The sequence below is a fragment of the Ambystoma mexicanum genome, chromosome 11 (assembly GCF_040938575.1).
Source record: "Ambystoma mexicanum isolate Mex_15411 chromosome 11, UKY_AmexF1_1, whole genome shotgun sequence".
Classification (NCBI taxonomy): Eukaryota; Metazoa; Chordata; class Amphibia; order Caudata; family Ambystomatidae; genus Ambystoma; species Ambystoma mexicanum.
The window spans coordinates 957,235,517-957,260,088 of record NC_090934.1 but is presented as its reverse complement, the minus strand read 5'-3'; the positions used below and the strand labels follow the sequence as shown (position 1 = coordinate 957,260,088).

The 24,572-nt window shown below is 46.2% G+C and overlaps 1 protein-coding gene across 10 annotated transcripts in view; it reads right to left on the bottom strand.

Annotated features, from left to right (window-relative positions):
- Positions 1-24,572, bottom strand: part of PPP6R3 (protein phosphatase 6 regulatory subunit 3) — a 2,530,957-nt gene that overhangs the window by 370,147 nt on the left and 2,136,238 nt on the right. For all 10 annotated transcript variants that reach the window (XM_069624114.1, XM_069624109.1, XM_069624112.1 and 7 more), the window contains one exon: positions 22,752-22,873. In XM_069624114.1, coding sequence (XP_069480215.1) covers positions 22,752-22,873 — 122 coding nt within the window. The remainder of the gene's footprint in view (positions 1-22,751; positions 22,874-24,572) is intronic.

Genomic DNA, 24,572 nt, shown 5'->3' with positions numbered 1-24,572 from the left:
GAGCGCAGAGCTTCACAATGTGGGCTGGACAAGAGTTGCCTCTACAGTTAGACGGTTTGAGTGTGCTAATGGTAGCTGCTACTTGCTCAGGTGTAACTTGACTGAATTCAAAGGGGGGGATGTTAATGGTATGCGCCTCGGTGGAGAGGGTAACCAGGTTGAGCACCTGTGACTTACTGGTGAGCAGGGCTTTTTAAGCATTGATTTTATGGAGTAATGACTCAATTTTGTGGGAGAGGGCATCATGAATTGTGGTACACCAGACTTTTTTGGCGCGTGTAATACCCACAGGAGGAATGGATGTTTCCAGCTCCTGGAGGATTGCAACTAGTTCCTTACTCGTGGAACTGGCATTGGCAATTCGGTTGTCTTAACTATCAAATTTGCAGGTGAGGACTGCTTTCTTATAGGCGAGGGCCAGACACTAATTGGGCGAGTTTTCTTTTTTTTTTTTGCAAAGGTGTTCAAGGGATCTTTTTTCTCTGCGTAAGTGGACCACATCCTCATAGAAAAAGGAGTTATTAGCTTAGTGAGGTTTTGGTATTTTGGATTTGAGAGGAGCATGTACATACAGGGCCTGGAGCAGGCATGTGTGATATAGGGCAGCCAAGACATGGGCTGAATGGATGGAGGTTTGTGCTTAAGAGTTCAGAGCAGTGAGGAGGGATGGTTGTAGGTCCTCGTGCTTCAGCTTACGTGTGTTGCAGACTGGATGGGGCTGAGTGAGATAGGCGAGATTTTGTGGCACTTCAAAATGGAAATAGTGAACTGTACAATGAAGTGACAAAGGAGTATGGGAGCCCCTCTACTTAGAACAAACATGGGACAAATACCCTGTTATGTGTAACTTCATCCACTCAGGAGGGTCCACAACTACGTTTTAACTCACTTCACTCTTCACAGATGAGAAATATCCATTTCCATATCAGTCTTTGTCCCCACCCATAAGGGCAATCCAGCATCTAAATGCTAGACAAATCTCTGAACAACCTTTGTCAGGTGGTGGCCTGAGGGCCGTGATCCAGAGGATGCTGTAGAAATGGGAGGCAATAACCCAGACAAATGAGCTGGCTTTGCCAAGCGTTGGACGTGGCCCTTGATCATTCAGAGTTTAACAGGGAACGCATGCCTGCCCCCCAAAGGTGGTAGAGGCATTTAAAGCACATGGGGGTGATGCTGCCCAATGTAAATACCTTCTTCCCCCACGCATCAAGTTTCTTACTCTGCCGATCAGGTAGGAGGGAAGGTGGAGGTCTTCAAATTGGAAGTAGCTGCCTGAAACACCAATCTCTTAGGGAAGGCATCTGTGGCTAGAAATGCCAGATCGGAGGGTGCAGGATGTTTTTTCTCAGCCAGCTCTCTGTCCAATGGCACAGCAGAAGCACGCTTTTCCCAGACCTCCAACACAGGGACCTCCACTGCCATATTGAAGGCAGGAGTGTCACCTCCTTTGTGGCATCGTTCAGAATATCACATAATTCGTATTGAATTTTTTTGTTGGACGGGGCAGAAAACCTCAAAGTGTCAGCCATTTTAGCTATCATGCACTGAAAAGCAGCTTGAGGCTTACCAGGGGTAGGTGCTGGAATGATGTCTAGCGCAGGGGGAGTATCGAGGACATTGGCGTCCTGTAGGCCCTCAGCAAACCCTTGCAAATCCCCCACCTTCCTCGTAAAACTCCTCAGGGAAATCCCTTTCTTCCATGCAAACCCGTGGTTAAAACCCAAAGGGCACCTGGTCACCTTCCTCGTCGTAGATGTCGTACATCCTGGACATGAAGAACCTCAGGGGAAGAGGAGTACTCACGAGGAGGCTCCATGGTCATGGTGCCTAGGGGTACAGTCGAGGACAAAGTCGGGCAGGGCATCAACAGCCCGGCACTTGCAGGCAGGGCCTATGGTGTGGTCCCAATGGGCACCCTGCCGGGTTGTGGAAGGCATGGTGGGGCACGTCACAGCCAAAGCCATCTGCACCATCGCCAAAGGGGCCAGGACCGCTGGTTCCTTGCGAAGATGGCAATCAACTTTCGGGGAAAAGCCTCCCAATTCCTGGAGTGGAGCATTTGGTAGGAAACATTACCCAATCCTCCTGCTCCAGGGAACCCTTGGACCGGTGACTTGGCTTCTTGGAAGAAGATGGGGTGTCAATGGGAAGACTCACTTGGTGAGCGAGACAATGCTTCTTTTCTTTTATTTTGCAGAATCAACCTCTCCTGGTCCCGAAGCTCTGCACGACCTCGACCTAGACTACAGGGCATCACCCTTCAACTTATGGATGAAAGAAAAGAGTTTTGTTGCCCATTCCTAGAGGACCTTTGGATGTATGAACTGGCAAGAACCGCAAACCTAAGTATCGTGCTCCTTGCCCAAGCAAAATAAACAAATCTGGTGCGGATCTGAGACTGGCATCGGACAGCCACAATCTGCACTTGGCTAGGAGCCCAAGGCCTTTGACAGAGTAGGCATGGTGTAGGAGAAAAAAACTCAAAGAGCGTGTTCAGATTGCCGAACATAGTCGTGGAAAATAGGAACTGAGGTCACAGCGACTCAATAGATACTGGTCCCAAAGTCATTTCCAGTGTGCGGGATGCACAGAGGCGCTGTGCGGAGCCGGCGTGGAGCCCGAAACATTTCAGAAGAGCAGCTGTGCTGGGATAGGATAATCATAGATGAGGACTCGGTGTGGGGAAGGAATCCATTAGAAAGGCTTATGATTAGACTGCAATATTGTTGGAGGTCTACCTTCTGAATGAATCGACATTTCAATACAAATTACTCGTGTGTATGACAGAAGCTATCAATGTAGTATCGCTTATTTTTAATGTTTGTGCAGTTCCATTAATCTGTTTCACCCAATTTAAAAAAAAATCTTTATATTTTGTGTGTGTTGGGGTAGGGGTTGAGGGTGGGGGAATGGGCTATAGGCGGGTTTGGGAACAAGAACCCCATAAAAAAAGAATTGGGTGAAACAGCTCAAGGAAAACTGCACAAAATGCACACAAATAAACTGACCATGAAAAACAAATGTAGAACCATCAATATTTTCCCTATGCAGTTTTATCACTAAACTAACACGTTTGCACATGTTTTATACTCAAATAGAAACATTAATAACTTGTTTAGCACATATGAATACTAACTTTCTAGCAGCGATATTATGAGCATTAAAAATAGAATAGTCAAATAATATGAAGTTCCAAATGTTAGCAATAAAGTAGTTCAGTGTATTCCCAGCATTCTATTCTTTTAAAATGTTAAAACTACAAACAACCAATCACCAATGTGTACGTATCCATTGTGGCTTAGTAAAACTTAAACCATACTTAAAATTGTGATGCTGTGAACTGGCAGAGGAGTATACTGGGGGCCACCTCCACATCCACAGGCAATGCAGTTCTTCAACTACCCACAGTGGGGACCACACAATCGGCGAAGACGGACCAATTGGAGGCAATGAAAGAAATGCCAATATTCAACCTATCAGGAGTTATACTCTCCAAAGAAGAAATCTCCATCCTCACTAAAGGCTTATCTTTTGTACCCACTAATCAAACGGACTGGTTCAAACTGGACACAGAAGTCTTCAATCTATTCAGGAGCATTAGATGAAAGGTATATTTCAAAGATAAAAACTTCTGCTCGGAACTAGATGACTCTGGCCTTAGAGTCAAATCCACATTCAACCCCACTGAGAACGGGATGCCTGGATCTCTGATAGCATTCGAGAAATGCATTTCAAAAGAAATTAAAAAACTACAGGACAAACCCCAACACAAAAGGAATAACCTAACAATAGGTGAACGCAAGGCACTGACAACCTTAGCCAAGAATAAAGAACTGATTATTAAGGCAGCGGATAAAGGTGGTGGGATTGTTATCCAAAATATCACTCAATACAAAGAGATGGTAATGCAACTACTCATTGAAGAAGGCAATTATAAAAAAACTCAGGCAAGACAACACCAGAAATCAAGCGCAAAATTTAGGAAGTGACAAGATATGCAGTAGAGCAAAACTGGATCACAGACCGAGAAGAAACCTTCCTAAACACTTTGGAAAACAGGACTCCCACACTGTATGCATTGCCCAAACTTCACAAAAATAGGCAAACCCCTCCTGGAAGACCAATTGTGGCAGGGTGTGTATCGATACTTGAACCTATCTGCAAGTTCATAGACCACTTCCTCAAGCCAGTCAGTCAGCAAAAGCCCACATACTTGAGGGATACCAGGTCTACTATAACAACATTTAAACGACTAACATTTAACAAAGATCAAGAACTCCTAGTTACCATGGATATAGTCAGTTTATATACGAGCATCCCCCCAAGAGGCAGCGGTGGAATGCATAAGACATCACCTGACTCACTTCATGCTCCAGAAGAGAGTCCCCACCAACTTTATAGTGGAACTGTTGGAACTGGCCTTGACTGATAACTTTTTCTCGTTGAATAACACCTACCTACAAACAAGTGGGACGGCCATGGGAGCAGAATTCGCACCAAGTCTGGCAGTCATTTTCATGGCTAAATTCGAGCGCCTTTATGTCCACAACACCTCAAACCCCTTCCAAGAAAAGATTACCTCATGGTATAGGTATTTCGACGATATCATCCTAATATGGAAAGGGGATGAAAACAGTCTTGTCGACTTCTTTAATTGGCTCAATACCAAGACCCAAGAAATAAAATTTACCATGCTAAGTAGCAATACAACCATCAACCTCCTGGACCTATCCATCTCAGTCAACAATGGAACCTTGATGTGCAACCTCTTTACCAAGGATACGGACAGAAACACTTTACTTCACTACAACAGCCATCACCCGAAAGGTTTGTGCGACAATCTCCCTTACGGCCAGTTCCTGAGGCTAAGACGCAATTGCACAGAATGGGATCAATATAACAAACATGCAAAGATTATGATGCAGATGAGTGGTGGGAAACAGTTGCGGCTGGGCAAAACATCAAACTTACATGCAGTATAATAAACTTCCTAGACGCAATCCTGAGCACAGATCAAACCTGAGGATACGAGACAAGATTTTATTATGTGTGAGGAAAAAGGAAAAAGAAATAAAGGGAGTGGAAACGACAACGTCAATTTAGCTTTGATTGGTGCATAACAGCTAAAGTGGGAAATTCTTGTAACAAAAGTTTGATACATGTATTAAACTGTAGTTTTACAATAAAATAATAAAAAAAAAATATATAACAAACATGCAAAGATTCTCCAAAGCAAACTAGAAGAAAGAGGATACCCTAAAAAACTCATTGAGAAGATGACAAAAAGAGCCAAATATACGCCCAGAGAGCCTGCTAACACCCAAAATGGCCGGCTCCAATTGTGACGATAGCCTCACTTTTGTATCTACCTTTGGCCCCGATACTACCAAACTCAAAGGAATAGTGAGAAAATTCTGGCCTCTGGTTCAACTAAGCCTACCTGAAGAAAAAATCCCCAGGATGGTTCTAAAAAGATCCAAAAACTTAAAGGACATGTTAACACACACCAGACAAGATAACAATGACACCGATATTGATACCTTGTATGAAATAACTTAGGCCACATCAGCATAGGCAGTTTACTCCCACGGCCTCTTACTTACTAACTTATTTCCTCTTGTTTTCTGTAGCACCCGCTTCCCCTTCACGACGGGACGGGAGCTACTAACAATGTGTTCTTCCTCCACACATGCGTGCAGGAGTTCGCCAACAACCGCTCCATTTGCACATGCGTACTGCGCTTCTAAACAAACAGCTCCACGTCCACATTACACAGCATCCCTGCCGTCTCCTCGCATCGTGGCACCGCAGGATTCTTACTTCCTGCCCCGGACCCTGTGAACAAGTAAACCTTTTGCTGAGATTTATACAGCCTTCCTCTGTAGTCATCATTAGCCACCTCCTGACCCTAGATCACAATTAGCTTTTGTGCCCTTTTTTGTCTCCACCTAATAGGAGAGCATCCATCTTTTGGGAACTCAGCTCCCACATTACCTACCGCCCTTCCAGGCCTACAACTGGGGTGATCCTTACCACCACCAGCACCTCCCAGCTACTCTTGACTACGAGCATGCTATGAAAGGTGAGCTTTGTCTCTTAAGGTCCCATGTACCCTGCTCTCACATCAACAGAATGCCTTTTATTGTAAAAACAGTGTGTAACACAACCCATTGGATTTTATTTATCCAACAGCAGTCTGATGCTGCACTGAAAAAACATGGATTATACCAACCATGCTTTACATTTGTGGACCGGCAACTGAAGGATCCACCTAGCAATACTACCCCTAAGGTCAGTCCGTGCTTTCCTGACTTTAACTTTACTTGTGGAGTACCATAATTATGGAATTTTTAATGTCATGCCCAATAGCTCTCAACCATTATTCCAGGCACTAATAGAGCCCCCTCCCACATTCTTTTAGGAAGACCTACTCCAGGCCCTAGATGAAGGCACCTTGCTGAAACATCTGAGGACCAGCACCCCAGCGTGCACCACTTGGCCCTTCCAACTACCTGATTTACATACAGAAGTCGACCATGTGTTAGGTCACCCTGTAGCCTGGCTAAATACAACCAATTGTGACACTATTAATTGTCTTCTGTTTGGTTGTATCTTGTATATGAACTAATCACTTGTCACTATAGGTGGTGGTTAGACACACATTTTAAAGCACACATTTGTTTTAGTTTTTGTACAATTAAATTGTGTTACCAACTCAGTAACTATAAAGGTTTATTGAATGTTATAAAACTACATTTTTGTAAACTGGATTTCAAAACATTATTTCTTTTTTTTTAAAATAAGTTTAAATGCATGACTATGAAATGCATGAACAGCTAAATAAATAAAAGCTGTATCTTCATTTTTTCTATTTTTGTCTGCACTTTCTATTGCTTGCTTGAGTACTACTACATACAAAAGGTATTTGAATGTATGTAACATGACAGAATAACTTTAGGTTTACAGCAATTAGAAAGTAGACCTTGAAATACAGTCTTCAGTACAACCCCCCCCCCTTGTGCTATGCTGTGAACTGGCAAGCCAGGGGACAGGTAAGGTTATACTGACCAACCTCTGGATAACCCACTAGTTGGATAGGGTTAAAAACCCAGCCAAAAAATCCATGGCTTCTATGGGCAGTTATTGAAGAACAATATAAAAGCAATCTAGTCAAATGTAAATGTTTACAAAATGGGTACAAAAATGGCTTAACAGTCCCCAAAATAGGTAAAGGCATATAAAGGCGGTTTACTGATTGTTCCCAAGGAGGTTCAGCTTTGGAATTTTGCTCTGCCGCCAATTATTCATGCAAGAATTAAATATTGGGGGGAGGAGCCAAAATGGCAGAAGGGCTAGCCACACTCCTGTGAGTCTCTGGCGACACGGCCCCAGAGCGAGAATCCTCCATGCTTATGTGACCTATGAAGGTGCTAGCAGGCTGCACACCCACAAAAGGCTGTCTTATAGGTAGGATCTTTGAGACTTGCCTTAGGCATAGGCTCAAAAGGAGACCTCATAAGTCTAGTCAAAACCACATTTAGGTCCCAACCGGGAGCCGGGTTAGAAATGGGGGATGAATCCTTTTAACACCTTCGATGAAAGCTTTAATACCTGGTATCTTCCACTACAACACATTTTGTTGTGACGTAGTGTAGGCTAAGAGAGCAGCAAAGTGAACCTTTAAGGAATTAAAAACCACGCCAGATTCTAGCAGGTGAGTCAGGTATAAATACAATATGAGCAGGAGAGCAGTCAATAGGATTGACACCCTTGGAATTCCCAGGTAACAGCACCAGACAAAAAACCGCTTCCATTCACTGGAGTAGCAGCATCTGGTGTTCGGTTTGCTCGCCTCCTTAAGTAGGTCCATGCATCTCTGAGGGAGCTGTAGTTGTCCGAACTCTATGACCCCAGGAGCCAAGCCGCTAAGTTCAGGGTTTGCGGGCATGGGTCAAGAGTCTTCCCCTCGTCTTGAGATAACATGTTGTACGGGCAACGCAGTTTCATTGGCGGAGATAGGGACATTTCCATCAGATGGGAGAAACAGGGTTGGCAGGCCCACATGGGGGCCACCAGTATCACGGTGACTGGTTCCTGGTGCATTTTGTGCACTATCTTGTTGAGTAGGGGAGTCGGGGGTGGGGGGGGCTAGGGGAGAAGCGAAAACAAATTTCCCTGACCAGATAATCCAGAGACTGTTCCCTTTGGATTGGTTCTGAGGGTACCTGGAGGCAGAATCTTGGCATTGAGCATTCTCCAGAGTTGCAAACAGGTTGATCTCTGGGAAACCCCATTGTGCGAAAACGTTGGAGACGATGTCTTCGTGTAGTCGCCATTCGTACTCTAAGGGCAGTGGGAAGTCTCTGCTGAGCACGTCTGCTAGAAGATTGAGTTCCACTGGAACGTGTTGAGACAACAGGAACATCCTGTGTTTGAGAGCCCATATCCAAATGTTCAGGGACAGTTTGGATAGCCCTGGAGAGTGTGTGCCCCATTGCTTGTTCTAGTAATACATGGCCGTGGTGCTGTCTGTGAGAACCAGGACTGTCTTCCCTTGTAACTGTTTGAAAGGCTTTCAGTGCTTTGAATATGGCTAACAGCTCCAACAAATGTATGCGGTTGTATGCCTCTTCTGGGGACCACACGCTGTGTGCTGTTTTCTGAAGCAGGTGAGCCCCCACTCTGCGAGAGATGTGTCTGTCGTGAGAGTGGCTTCTACTGCAGGGGTGATGAAGGTCTTCACCTTCAAGAGGTTTTCCCTCAACCACCACTGCAGAGAGAGAACGAGGGCTGGCAAGACAACCACCAGATCTTCCCATTGTCCGCTGGCCTGACACCACTGGCTGTTGAGCCACTCTCGCATAGGACGCATGCGCGCGAAAGGAACTAAATAAATGCAGGACCCCATCATTCCTAACAGGCACATGGCTTTGCGTACCGTCACCTCTCGACCGGCTACATATTGATGGATCTGAAACAGCATGTTTTGAACCCTCTCGTTAGAGGGGAAGACAAGGCCGTCTTCTGTCCGAATAAGATGTATATCGTCTTTTGGGTATTCAACAGGCATGTTCTTTAGGAATCCCGTTGTGAGCCAGTGGTCGAGGTAAGGGTAAACTGGGACGGATTCTCTGCACAGGTGCGCTGCTGCCACTGCCAGTACCTTCGTAAAAACCCTTGGCGCTGAGGCAATGCCGAATGGGAGTACTTTTAATTGAAAGTGCTTGTCCTCTATCATGAACTGTGTGCTGGAAAAATTGAAATATGAAAGTATGCATGTTTCATATCCAGTGTTGCCATGTAATCCCCCTGTTTCAGCAGAGGGATTACCTCCTGCTACGTGACCATGCAAAATTTTTGAGGTTTGACAAATTTGTTCGCTGGGTGCCAAGTCTAGCACAGGGTGCATGGTGAGATCCTTTTGAGGTACAAGGAAGTACACTGAATAAATACTCTTGTTTACCTGTAGAAGAGGGACGACTTCTATGGTGCCCTTTTCCTGCTCGACCTTATGCCCGAGGATCTCGACCTCTTGCAGCAGGATGCGTAGGTGTTCCGGCATCAGACGTCTTGATTTTGGCCTTCTGATTTGAGGTGGTCGGCAAAATTCTATGTAGCACCCATGGGCTACGGTCTTTAGCACCTACTGGTTTGTTATCTCCTCCCATGCATGAAGGAGAGATGTTAAACATCCTCCGACTGGGGAGGAGGGGAAGGGACCTGGATCTGAGGGTCATTTCTGACCTGAGGCCGTGGAGCCTATGGGAGTGGAATTCTGGCCTCTACCCTTTGCAAGGTGTTGTCCTGTAGGTGGATACGTGGTGGTGTTGGATCCTTGTCCTGAAGACCAGTTGGTTTCCTGAACCATACTGGTTTTGAGGGGAGCGAGATTGCGTGCGAAAGGAGCGACGAGACCCTCCCCTCTTTGTTGTGAAGGCCTTTGGGTAATCTGGTTTAACGTTTTGAGAGTCTCATGCTCCTTAGCTGTCTGAAGCGCTTCTTCCACGGCCTTGCCAAACAAGTTGGCCTCCTCAACTGGCTTGTTTATTAAGGCTGCTTGGGTTTCAGGCTTAAAACCAGAGTTCCTCAACCAGGCGTGCCGTTTGAGTAGTGCAGCCTGGGCCAAGGTTCTTCCCGCTGTTTCAGCAGCGTCCAGAGTATTTTTCAGAATGTTGTGGTTGATTTGCTTGCCTTCCGATACAATTGTGAGCAGGTTAGCCCGCATTGGGTCTGGGACCTCTTGAAGGCCCTTGTGCAACAAAATCCACTGCACATCTGAGTACCTAGCCAAAAGAGTGGTGTTGTTGGCTATTCGGGTGGAGACCTTCCTCTTTTCTTCTGCCTTCGCTCCCCCTCTCCCCTGCTGATCTGTTCTCTTGGCACCATGCACCTGGCCACCCTCTGTCCTTTGGGCCCAGGTACCTGCTCATCCTGCCACCCTCCCACACTGCCTCCGGGCCACCCCTTGCACTGGGGTCTGTATCTGTACCTATACAGCACCCCCTTTTTCTTCCTGCACTTATCAGACCTACCCTGTCTGCTGCCTTAAACCTAGCACTTGCAAATTGCTGGCTGCATTACCACTTTATTATTTATTTATTGTTATTTATCTATTTCTCCTCTGCTTCGCACTTTCCACCTCTCCCCCTTCCATGCACTTTTCCCCTCCCCTCTCTCCCATGCACTTGCACGTTCTCAATGTCACTGGGCCTAGTAAAATCACCGTTTTGTTCTCCCCTGTTCCCCTCCCTTGCCTTGCCGCGCTCTGAAACACTTGTGTACGAGCGCGATAGAAATAAAATATCAATCAATCAATGCTGCAGCAGTCGTGACCCTTTTTCCCAGTCCATACAGCATTTTGCCCTCCTTGTCAGGCGGTGCCTCCCCTGTAGGCAGGTCACCTGCTCGCTTCCTCGTAGTCGTAATTACCAGGGAACCTGGAGTGGCGTGCCCTTTAATGTAGAGGGGATCGGTAGGAGAAGGGCGAAACAATTTCTTCACCCTGGGATTAACCGCCCTGGTTTGGGCTTGAGTTAATAATGAAGGCGCTAGATGTCTTAATAGAGTTCCGTAAGGGAATGGCCTGACTAGCAGGAGGCTTTTCCTTCATTGTATCCTCTACAAAGTCCAAATCCTGAACAGCCTCTTGTGTAGTGATTTGAAAATGTTCAGCCGCCTACTTTAAGATGAAGTTAAATGCCATTTTGATCATCCACAGGTGAGGCCTGACGGGCTGAGATGGTAGGAGGTGAATCCATACACAGAGCGTCAGGGACTGGGGTAGGAGTAGGGGATGGCCAAGGTTGATTATCACCTGGATGGGTGTGTTCCCAATTGTCCATGGGATCAGCAGGACCATCCATAGGGTCCACAACGGTCTCATCATCCTGTATTAGGTATCGATAGATACCTTGTCATCTGTAAGGTCAAAAACATTATGTTCCTGAGGATCTTCAAAGGATCTTCAAAGGTCCTCTGAAAATCATCAATAGGTGTAAAAGGAAGTTCCTCACAAGGCTCTTGGGATCAAACCTCTCTGAGAAGTTAACAAACTTCTCCAGTCTGCCCATACACCCCTCAAACTTCTCTCTGAACCAGAGGAGTCGAGGGGAGGAAAGGGACCTCTGACAAATTTCCTCTAGAACGTCGAAATGTTCTTTCTAAAGTCTTGGGAAAAGACACAGGGCTCTCAGAGTACTCTTTTCGAGGCTCCGGGAGTAGTGTTGTGTCTTCAGACACGTCTCAAGGCCGTTCTTTCCGTTTCAACGTTTGTTTGGACAGTACCTTTTGTTTAAATGCCGAAGCGATCCTTGCGATACTGTCGCTGATGCTCGGGGCTTCAGGGAGGTGTGGCGGTAGCACCAGTGGCTGAGCAGTGTATTTCGGCACCTTAGGCAGTGTCGGAGCCTTCTTCTGAAGTGTCTTGACGGGCGCGTGTGATTTGGTGTTAGCGCCCTTACTTTTGGATTGCCCAGATTCATGCCGATTACGCAGTTGCGCGGAGGGCTGCCGATCATGAAGATAAGTGGGCAACACCGAAATATCGTACGTGTCCGTTGGCACTTTGGAACACTTTGACTTAACCGCTGAAGCAGAACTAAGGGTTGTGGGAAACTGGTGCGTCCCCGTCGCCGGGATGCATTGACCTCATAGCAGGACTCACGTTGCGCCTATTGGGGCTTTGGATGGGCGCTGGGGAACGAGAACATTTCGCTGTAAGGTCAATTGCCTCCGAAACTGAGCCTTGGTCATTGCTAATCCCTTCGGCACACTAAGCGGCTGTGGCGGCAGGGGAATTACTTTCAGCCTGGACATACCGTAGGTCGACCACAGCTTCAAACGGCGCGCCTTAAGAGTCTTAAGCCATAGGAGTTTACAGGCCGCCTCGTTGTGGTCGAGGGGACGACAATTGTTCCACCAACAGTGCTCGTCTTTCCACAGGTATTTTGCCTTACAGTAAGGGCAAAATCTAAATGGAGTCCGGCCCATAGCGCAGGATATATCTAGCGACGACAAAACCAAGATAAACGAGAGGGGAAAAGGAAAGTAATTCTTGAAAAGAATACGACTACCCCAACCCCTCTCTCCCTATCATAGAGGCCGGCCAGAAGGTGCGGCCACGTCGTCGGCAGCGACCACCTGATCAACAACCGTGTAAATTCCATCGCCAGCAATCTTCGGCGGTGGCACAGGAATAATCAGCCGTCAAAGGGAATGATCATAAGAATAAACTACAAAGGTTGAGAGATATAACAATAACGCAATTTTTATGAAGAGCCCCGCATTAGGGCGACCAGATGGCTGGGCGGAAAAAAACAATCTGACGGACCTCGACGCGTGAGGGATTTTGGGTACACTACACGTCATGTTAGGGATAGTGTTACAGGCACGCCCATGTCAACGTCCCCTTTCGATTCTCGAAAGACAAGATTCAATACTCTGCAGTTACCACTGGATTTCAGACTATATGCACAGCATGTAATTCTAAGCAGATTAACAAGCATCAGAAAATACTTTAACCATTTATTAGCATATACTTTGCTGGAAAATCCTCCAACGTACATTCTGCAATGGATGTACTTCTGGGTTCCGCTCAGTGAATCAAGAAACATATCCAAGTTTATTATCTTAACATATCATGGAGAAAGAGGTCTGCATATTGACAGATTTATGCCATCCCTGATTCAAATTTAAATCAATGCCATCAGTAGTAGGTCACAATAAGCCCTCATGCAGCAGGTGGAAATTCTTTAGCAGAAGTACTTTCAGACAGGACTTTGGCAGGCACCAGTGATTGTGAGGCACCTGAGATTTAATAATGTAGATACGCTCAGCCATATTTAAAAAGGCAGCCAGACTCACCAAGAGTCTCAGCAGGTTGAGTTACTTTTCTTTCTTTACAATTTAGCTGCTTTAAGTTGCTGCCTTTGCTCAAACAGCTACACATTAGAGGATGAACCTTAAGAGGCATCTCCATCAATGTATCGCATAATGCTGTTTGTAGAGGATACTGTGCAACATTAATTTAGGTTAACGAAAGGTATAACCACTACGTTTGTACATCTCATAGTTATGAAGCTCACTGTTGAGAGAATAGGAGTTAGATTTAACCGTGCTTCTTCTGTACCCGTACCTACACAATTTTCCCACTTGTGAGAATTACCTTACAAAAACGTATTTTGTAAAGTTGCTCTGTGGTTGCAAATTTCAAAAAGAAAGGCAGTCATCCATCGAGCCGGCTTTCTAGAGCATAATCAGAGTCCTCGTTTTTAGGTGCTCAGGCATGTTTCACATCAAGATGCACAGCACTCTACTTTTCGGCACATAATTCTTAAAACCATAGTGTGATCAGTTAGAGCGGTTAGTTGTATTAAGAACTTCATTTCACCCCCATTATTGTCCCCCAGAACATCAGCCTCACCTTCTGAGTGTAGTTCAATTATGTGAAGAAGGGTGCCTATATTTCTCTGGATACGGATAGGGTCAGAATGAAATCGCACAACATGAGCTCAATACTATGCACATTTATAATTTCTTTCATCCACACTGTGTAATGGTCGAATTAGCTTGATTCAATGCATTGAGATTCTCCTTTTCGTCAGTAGCAGAGCAAGACTAATCAAATCAATAAGCATCCCATTGGTGACAGGGGCATGGAATTATCTATGATCTCAGTCAATGTTTGGAGCTCTTTTTGCCAACAGTCATTGATAGCCGCACATGACCAGGTCATATGGAGAAAGTCCACAGGGCGTATTTTACATTTAGGACAACTACCCGGTTTTAATTGATCTTGACGTTTCAGTTTGACAGACAAAGAACAAAGACGATGCACATCATAGTAAGCACATCAAAGACAGGGATCGGCAGGAATGTATAAAGGAGGTTGAATGTCCACTAGATGTCAACGAGTCCCCCAGAGCTTGTTGACAAGTTAAATTCCTGGAGCATAACTCCCCCGACATTGTAAGCAAATAGGCCCACTTGAGGAGTCCCCCAACAGGCGATCTCCTCCCGAACTTCCTGACAGAGCTCCAACCCTTAAGAGGCCAAAGTCTGCCTGCTCAAGGCATCTGCTGTGACATTCTCCCTTTTGGCCAGGTGGGCTGCCGCTAGGGAGACTGTGTTGTCCAGAGACCAGAACCAGTGTCGCATTACTTCTCTGCACAGAGGCAAGCAGCCCACACCACCTCGTTTGTTGAGGTAGTGCACAGCCACTGTGTGATCTGTGAAGATCAGCAAAGTCTAGGCATTTCACAGAGGGGAGGAAAGAGACCAAGGCCAGACTGATCGCCCTCAGCGGCAGCAAGTTGATGTGTTCCTGTGACTCTGCGAGAGACCAGTCTGCTCACCGTCAGATCCGATAGATGAGCTTCCCAACCAGCCAGAAATGAACCAGTGACCACTGTCAACTGGGGCCAAGGTTGGTGAAACAACACGCTTTTCAGCCATTTGCCGTGCACAGACCACCATGCTAGATCCTGAGCCACCTGATCCGAGACCTGTAAAAGTTCCAACACATGGCCCTGAAACTGCAACCCTAAGCAACAGAGAAGCCACTGAATCAATCTCGTGCGTTGCCTCACTTCTGGTACCACAAGGATGCAGGAAGCCATGGGGCCAGGATGGAGCAAGAAGGCACAGGCTGGGACTTATTGTTGGGAATGAAAGACATGGACCATCTGAAAGATGTTCGCCACTTGGTCCTCGTGTGGGAATGCCCTACCCAGAAGAGCGTCCAAGACTGCTCCAATAAAACAGACTGGGGACAGCAAAACCTGAGACTTTTTGAAGTTCAAGGAAAAGTCCATGTTGTGCAAGAGAGCGCATGTGTGAAGAAGATACTCAGACTCTAGATTTGGTGAGCAAGCCTGGACAAGCCAGCCATCCAGGTGGGGAAAGACTTGGATGCCCTCCCTCCTGAGGTGAGCCGCCACCACCACTAGCACCTGGATGAAAACCATGGGTGCCAAAGAGACAGAATGGCAGGACCTTGAACTGGGAATGCGGTTGGCCCACCACGAACCTTAGATACTTTCTGAAAATCTGAATTGGAATGTGGAAGTAGGTATCCAGAAGGTCTAATAACACCACCAGTCCTGCAGCTCGAAAGCATGCAGTACGAAGTAACAAGTTCAGCAGCCACAGATCCAGAATAGGATGCAAGCCCTTGTCCTTTCTTCAGCACCAGAAAATAACCCCCGTCTCGTTTCAAGTGCGGTACCAGCTCTATTGAGCTCTTCAAAAGAAGCTGATGGAGCTCTTCCAAGAAGATGGGGTCTGGAGGAAGGGTGGTGGACTGAGGCCTGTGGTTCAGGGGGTGCTGAATGAGTGGAGACAAAATCCTGATACATGACCTTAGAGTCCCATGCCTCAGATGTGGTCTTGGACCACTCTCAGCAGAACAGGGAAAGTCTCTGTCCCTCTGGGGTAAAGTGACAAAGCTAGTGAACAGTGGCTGTAGCCTCACCTGCTCTATGGGCACCCTACCGCTGCCTCTTGGAAAGTGTCTGCCTTGGAATCTTCCCAGGGGATGGAGGGGCCAGATATCTAGCGGCATTTGTAGAGTGGGAAGAAATCACCTACTTCTGACAGGATGTGTGGAGGGCTGTTGCACGGCTATCCCCAAGGACTTAGCCATGATGTTAGATGATTGCACCGCCTGGAGAACGTCATCCGCCTTTGAGCCGTACAGGCTCTGGCCATAGACCAGCAGGTCTAATTGCCTGTTTTGTACGTCTGCAAAACCCGGCATCCTCAGTCAAGAGTGACGCCCGAATACCATCCCTGTGGCAATGGACTTGCCCACACAATGTGGCATCCAAGCCAGACTACAATATCTGGCGGGAAGCCTCTCTGCTATCAACCTCAAGAGCCTGGAAACCATGCTGCATCTCTCCCTCAGGGATGTGCTCGGCTGCTCCTGACAACACAGACTAAACGAGTACTTGGCGAGTGGGCATAAAGCGTTTCAATGCACGTAGGACAAGGCTGCATGAAAGGTTTCCTCACCAAATCTCGTCCACTGCCGCAGCAGAGGCAGGATTCTCCCAAACCTCTGTTACATTTGCCTCCACTGCGACATGAAGGGGGTCAGAAACTAGAGGCGGACGCAAAGATGTAATGTTTTCAACATTCACCATTTATATTAAAATAAAAAAGGGTTTGGTTAAAAGCCTATCTGTCCCTATCCTAATTAAAGGGTCCCTGCCTTTGAAACAAACTAATGTAAGATGATCTTGTGTCCAAAATATATCTGACCAACACACAAACATGCACATTTAAAAGGTGCAAGGTAAATGTCTCTGTTTCCAACTCAACAGAAGTGTGTAAAAGTACAAATGTGTAATTCCAACAAAGCAATCCTGGTGTCCAGGGGTCGATTCACTTCCCCTGAACTAATTCAGAAAAACTGTTGGAAGTGTTTTGTTCCAACAATGTTCTATTCAAGTCAATGAAAATGTTTCTTACAAAATACTTTTCTCAGGTTAGTAAAACAAATGTCTCTTCCATAGCAAACTTTTCTAAGGATAGCAAAACATATTTTCTGTGGAACACTTTTCTCAACTGAATCTCTAGATAAACTGGTGTACTCTCCTGCCAGGCATCTTTCATTTTCTGTTACTTTCTTCTGCTTTCTGGATTCCCGGTGTACTCACCTGCCAGAAATGGCCCCCTTCTGGTTCTCGCAGATCCACTGGTGTACTCTTCTCTTGCAAGTATCTCTTCCCAAAAAGGGCTCACTGCCTGATGCGTATCACGCACCAGGTCTTTTATACAATGTGCACTTTCCTTCAAAGTATAACACAGTTGCACTTCTTCACAGATTATACTTTGTTAACTCCAGGTATCACTTGCTCGAACTTCCCCCTTATTGATATCTCACGTATGGGGGACTGTTCAAGTTCTGTCTGTCAACTTTTCTCTCAATGTTTTTTGGCAATGCCGGTTCCAAGTTTCTCCAAATTGACATTTTGGATAAGGAGATTTGTACCACATTTGTTCTTGTCCTTCAATTCTACTTGGTTGGTATTCAAAATAAATCCCCAAGTGTTCAATAACTTGCTGGCATGTCATGGCCCCCAACTCCTCTGGTTTGACTCACTGGTGTAACGTGCAGCTGCGGCAAAGTTTTCATTGGGCAGGCTTCCCCCGTCAGGCAGAGTCTCTTTCAGTTCCTGCACCAGCTTTTCTCCCTTTCGCTGAACCATTGCCACTCCACAGGACTGCGTCTCCTTCAGTCTGGCAAGGAATGTCTCACATCTAGGGGTCCCCTTCAGGGCCTGCGCCAGACTTTACTGGAGTTGCTCTCCTCTTGTGTGATACACCTCCAGGAGGTTGCCTGTAAGCGTTTTCTTCTTCCTGCACAGCTCATCTCTGTGAATCTGCCTCTGGTTTTGCTTCCTACTCCGCGCTCTCTGTGGCTCTCCTCTCGTTCTTGCTTATAGGCGATTTTCAACTTTAAATGTTCTGCATAGCCGATTGTGAACCGGACAACTAGACGACAGGTTATACTTCCATTCCATATTGACTCTTTGCTCCTCTTCTGTTTCAAGTTACATTGTTAGACACTTTTGTTTAAATAACAACCATTATAACATTAGATATTAAATGTGCTTTAGAGGTATTATATACATATGAAGAGTGAATAAAATTATGTTTGGAAAGTTTAACAAGAAGGGTTTTCAGGGTTTAACCACTGAAGGGTTGTGAATAATAACATGCCATCGGGGACTCTAGAATTAAAGAGTTTTCTTCAGCACAATAAAAGGAAAAATGGTCTCTCCTGTTTGAGTTACCACTTCCCCCTGACAGCCATCTTCTCCCATGAGATCCACCCCCAGGCTCAGGATCCGGTGGTGGCTGCCTTTCCCCAGCCACATGGGAGTCGACTTTAGGCAGGGGGTCAGTGATGACTCCATAGAATGCATCACAAAAGGCAGCAGCATCTCCTCCTTAGCGGTATCATCCAGGATATCACAGAGTTCATACTGTATATTGGATCTGGGTGGAGCTGAAAGTCCCAAGGTCTCGGACACCTTAGCCATCATCCGCTGGAAAGCGGCATGCGGCTTGCCCAGAGTGGGAGCAGGCAGGATATCCATCTCAGGTGACATGTCCAACCCACTGGCAGTCCGGGTCCTCATCTAGTTCCAACACATCCTTACCCTCCCCGTAAAATTCTTCTGCGAAATCCCGCTGTTCCCTGGAAACCATGGGCTCCAACCGGAATGGTACCTGATCACCTTCCACGTCGTAGATTGACTACATCTTCGACATGAAGGCATCTCTTGAAAAGGGAGTGTACTCCCTGGGACCTTCGTCAACAATGACGTCGACTGGCGCTGAGGACGTCGACCCTGGCCCCAACGTTTCTGTCGGTAATGGAGCCAGGCCAAAGTCCAAAGGCATGCAGGAGTGGGCTCCAGCAGGTTCCCTGCCAGTTACATTAGATGTGGTGTGACCCCTTTGGCGCCCCGGCCAAGGCCGGAGGTGCCTTCACAGCCAAAGCCGTTGGCACAGTGGCAAAGATGTCCAACATCCTTAGGCAAAATTCCTCCCATTCCTCTTTTGTGGAGGACTGGGTGGGAAAGTGGACTTGTACCTGCCATTTCGGGACTCCGTGGAGCAGTGGCCTCACTTCTTTGAGAATGTAGAAGAGTGACAGTGTGAGGAACCACTCGGGGAGTGAGACCTCTTCCGGTGCTGCTGCTGCTTCTTTTCCTCCTCCTTGCGCTGGCCGTTTTTTCAGAGCGGCGCTCTGAGTCGTGCGACCTCTAACGAGATCACAGCTCCACAGTCTTTGCTTTGTAGACAAGGTGAAGAGTTTTGGCGCCTTTTCCCAGAGGGACCTTGGCTGCATGGACTGGCATGACCCTCAATCCTGCATGTGTGTCGCTCACCGAAACAATAGCCAGATCCATTGCGGATCCGAAACCGACATCTGTCAGCATCAGTCCGCACATGGCTTGAAACCTGAGACCTTTGACGGAGGCAGCACGGCATATAGAAATTTTATTTTAAGCGAACATGTTCCGATCAGCGAACAGTGTGTGGAAAAAGAAACTGAGGTAATGGGGCACAGCGCCTCAATACATACTGGCCCAGACCGAATGTTCTGCGTGGGACACGTAGAGAGGTCAGGCAGTGGAAAACTTTGCAAAAAAATTCTGCGTTGGGATAGGATTGCCATAGATGAGTAATTCATGGGAGGAAAGAATCCATTCGAAGTACAGAGACAATGCACATCATAGTAATGTATAATTGTCATCCAAGGGCTGATCGATAAGTGTTTAGTTAGGGAGCCTATTGTCGACCATTGATTCTCATCAATTTCAAAGTTTACGATGTATCCACAGTTGAATGCCTTATCCAACTTTAATTCTTTGATGTTGTGCCATAAAGAGTGGAGCTCACTGCAAGGCAGCCATCTCGTGTCACTTGTATGTCCATTGTAGGTCAATCCCATCACAGGGCATCTTAATAGGCTTGTCCTGTACATATGAAGTAAATACAGAAGTACACACCCAGATGTGGTGCCTGATGACCACTACAAGTAAGAGCCTACTGACCTGCTGAGATGAACAACTGCATCCATGCCAGATTAAAATGGTTTTGAACGGCCCTTGCCTTCAGTAAACACCTCCAGAAGATGTTTTGTGAATTCATTAGGCATGTTTTGACAGCCTCATAATCTTCATCTCATAAGGTGAAGTAAATTACATGATAGGGTGCACATGGCATTAGCAGAAGAAAATCCCAAAGCTGCCAAGGCAAATACAGTCCTTCCTAAAAAACTATATTTTGTATTCTCAGATTGCAAAATGGGGAGTGCATTAGGGTTTAACCTCCCACTCAAGCTTTCCACCACCAGACTCACAGGAATAGGGTGCGTAGTGAAAAACTATGATTCCCAGGAGCAGTTCTGTCTTACTGAGACCTTGAATAGTGGAGAGAGGAAGAGGGAGCAGAGGAAGACGAAGTACATTTCTAGTCATCCTAAACCAAGTGAACAGCTAGTTCGAACAAAAGTGCACAACACGAGAAAAAGATAGTGGTCACTTTAAGAAGGTAGGCTGCAAGAGTATCAGATCAGATCATGAAGTGACAGTAAATATCTGAGATAGCCATCATATTACATATTCTTTTCTCCCTGGTACAGAATTCACTGTGGAGGTGGGATGGTTATGTATTGAATTTAATGAAAATACCCAGAATGAAGAACTAGGATTACAACAAAGTAAATATTATTCTCCAACTGAGATTCTTCATTTATCTTCCCAAGAAATGCAAAGAATATCAAGATCAAGCCTTCTCTGGGTAGGAGGAAACAACGGGACAAGGGAGATAAAACCTCCCACACTTGATCCACTTAAGCATTCTCTCAGCCATCCACATCCAAGAATCGATGTCTTGCAAACATGGGCATTAATTGCATGTTTCCCAGTTTGTATATTTTGGCTATGACACCATTTCTCATGTAAGCAGTAGCAGCTGCTTTGTGTCTAGTGGAGTGAGCCTTGGGTTTGCCTGGAAGACATTTTAAAAAAAAGAGGACATAAAGAACACTACCCACCTTTAGAAGGGCTGATTAGTGGCTGCAAACCCTGTGTTTACTAGGCATTTATTAACTAGGATGATTTCATTTTTGATACCCTTTGTTTTCTTTAGGGAATAACGAAGAGCTCTAAGGTACAAAGCAACCTTTCTGGTAGATATGACAGATTTAGAAAGATGTCAGATCGGGTTTGATTAATTAAGCGTCAAGACCTGATCTGGTGGGCCGGATCAGGTGTTATCGACCCGAGTTAAAATCCAGAGCGAAGCGAGGGCATTTAACGAGGGTCCCTGGGCTGTTAACACCTGATCCGGCACGCCAGAGAGGGTCTTAACTCTATTAGCACCCTGGGTTGCCAAGCCGGTAACCCGGGGTGCTAAGAGCATTGTGTATTTTCATTCAATGAACGGGATGCCACAAATACTTGAGCAAGTTGACTGCCATGGAGATCGCCTCTTCCATTTCCATGGCGGCCACAACCGACTAGGAGCGGAAGCAACAGAGGTCACGGCAGCGGCATCTGCCGCACTCACAATCTGGTACGTCGAGGGGGGCCGGAAGAAAAAAAGGGAAGGGACAGTGGGGGGCAGGGGACAATGGTGGGCAGGGGAAGCAGCCATCAGGTAGCTTGGAACGCAGGCTTACATCAGGAGATTCAGCCTGCTTTGCTTGCTTCCCGATTGGTTGCCTCCGACGTGCCGGGTGCTAATAGAACATGGTTTTCTGTGTGAATTCGGGCAGAGTTCTAAGAAATACCTTATTTCTATGGGGGAAAGTGTAGGGTTCATGAGAGCATAAGGCCTGGATGTTGCCGACCCTTCTACCTGATGTAGCTGCACTAAAAAAGGGACCTGCAATGAAAAATGCTTTAAGACAGACTATGCATGGTTCCAAAAGGATGACCCATTTCTTTTGATTTGCCAAAATTAAATTCCATAAGAGAAGAGAGCATGCTGCCAAGGAGAAAGGCTTTCTCCTGGCCCCATAAACGATCCATAGTTATTAGTATGGTGAAAAATGAAGTTGCAAGGGACCCGTTGGTCTGCTGTAACAAAGGATGCCAACTGACCAGGAGGGCAAGAGCCCGAATATAAGTTAAATAAAATAAACATGAAATCATTCAGCAACAAGAACAGCAATGAATCATTGTCCCAGTCACGTCACCAACCTACTGCAAAGACATGGAGAGGCATTTCAACTAACAAAAGACTGGAACACAGCTAGTATAACTTGCTAAGCAAATTAACAGTTATAAATGTACTAATCAAAGTATCTTTTTTTACCAAGGGCACATCCACTAATTGTTAAGAGGTAGACAGCCCCCTAACAGCAGTCATGGTGAAGTTGATTACTGCCCTAATATATGAGGCAAAAGCTTAAAATTGGGCTATCAGAGTTAGATTTTCAGGTTTGCAAAGCAACACTAACTATTAGCATCTAGTCACTAGAAAAGAGGAATGCATAACTGATGGGGGCTGTAAGGTATTATAAAAATAAATGTCAAGAGGATGTAAGGGAGACCTTTCAAAGTGACCGGTGTGTACATAGGACTACTATGTCATGAAGACTTCTCAAATGAGTAAGAGTTCCATGAAGAATACATACATCAGAAATCCTAAAAAAACAGAAAGGGTTCACCCATCCAATGCTGAATACTTTTCCCTGAATCCTGGAATAACAAAATACGTACTTTCGTTGGTATCTACTTCCATTTTATCTTCGGGATTGGTAGTGCTTGATTCAAACAAACTCTGCTTCACTGCATCTTCATCTTCGGAGTCTGTGCTTTCTTCACTGTCTGTACTGCCAGAACTGAGCAAGGGGATGCAACATTATAATCTAGTCTGCATATCTTTCATCATAGCTATTAGTATGTTAATCAACCAGAATATAAGCAGTAGGAAAGATGGTGTTGTTGCTAATTGGATTTAGTAAACATATGTAATGGCATTTCTCAGTTACAAGGAGAGCCACTGATTTGAATACATATTATAATAAAAAATTACACTGAGAAAATAAGTTACTTGCCTGTAGGTGAAGCAGTTTCGGATGGATTTTCCTCCCACTGATTCCCCATCTATCTCGCAGCAAAACTGATCTTTGGAAACATTTCTGCCACCAGGTGGCAGGGTTCAGCTCCTTGTTAGCTCCGCCACTGCCACTAAGCCCCCTGCACCGGACAGGACATCGGGTCAGTATATATTAAGGTGCCGTGCCCCGTGACAATAATTCTACTCTTTTAGTCAAAGTAGTCTGCAGCGGAGGGTCTCCAGAACCAAGGTACATTGCTTTCTGCCAAGAGGGGCAGGTGGGGACAGTGGTAGGGAATCCGAGAGGGGAACATCCATCAAAAAGAATATCACACAGAGGTAAGTAATTTGTTCTTCTAATGGATTCCTTGTCTGATAGATTTCGGCAGCAGAAGGTATACTTGGCGGAGGGAGGTTAGCAGGGACACCACCTAAACCCCAAAACAGCCCTGGCAAAACAAGGGTCCTGACCAGACGGAGAATCCAAGCAGTAATGTTTAGCAAACACATTCAAATAAGCCCACATATCTGCCCAGCAAATGTCCAGAACAGGGATTCCAATTTCAGAGCAGAGGTGGTAGCCAGTCCTCTGAGACCCATAGACACATCCTTAAAGGCCAGTTCATAGCATTCTGAGATGCAGAGGATGATCCACCTTCGCATGGTCTGTTTGGTCACAGCCCTGCCAGCACAGGGAAAAGCATAACCAATGAACAGCTGCTCATCTTTCTTGGCCTCTCTCATCAGACACATAGTAGTTGAGGGCCAGCCGATGGAAACTCTCCTCTGCATTGGAAGGATCAAGCGGAGGAAAGAAGACATGAAGATGCATGTTTCGAGAGAGGTGAAAAAAAACAATTTACTCACCCTAGTGACTAAGTCCCCTTTCCTCCATACTGTATGGGCATCCCTTCCTAGGGACGGGAAACACACTTTTTCACCAGAAAAACTTTCTTCCCCCTTTAAATTTAGAGGTGTGGGGGTGTTGCCCTGGGAGCATACGCTGCCCTGACTCCGCCCACAGGCGCTACTCCTCAGTCCCCATTGACGCGTCGACAAAATGTATTATTGCCTAATGACAAGTATTATAAGGGGGGAGGATGGTGGGACGTACGGAGGAAAGGGGACTAAGAGAACGGTGAGTAACTTGTAAATTACTCTTACGTCCCATCACCTTTCCTCCATACTGTATGGGCGATTACATCTGAATGTAGCCTCACGGTGGAGAGGTGACCCTCCTTAAGCAAATAGGTTCCTTAGAACCGCCTGTCCGAAGGCCGCGTCCGATTTAGAGCCAGCGTCCAAACAGTAATGCTTACAGAAAGTTGATGGGGTGGCCCAGGTACCTGCCCTGCTTATGACCTGCCACAGAACCTGCCGCGGGAATGCGATGGCCGTGGCCCTGACGGGATGGGCGTGCATGTCGGCTGGCAGCGGCTTTCGCTGCCCTTTATAGGCCTCCTTGATGGCCGCAACCATCC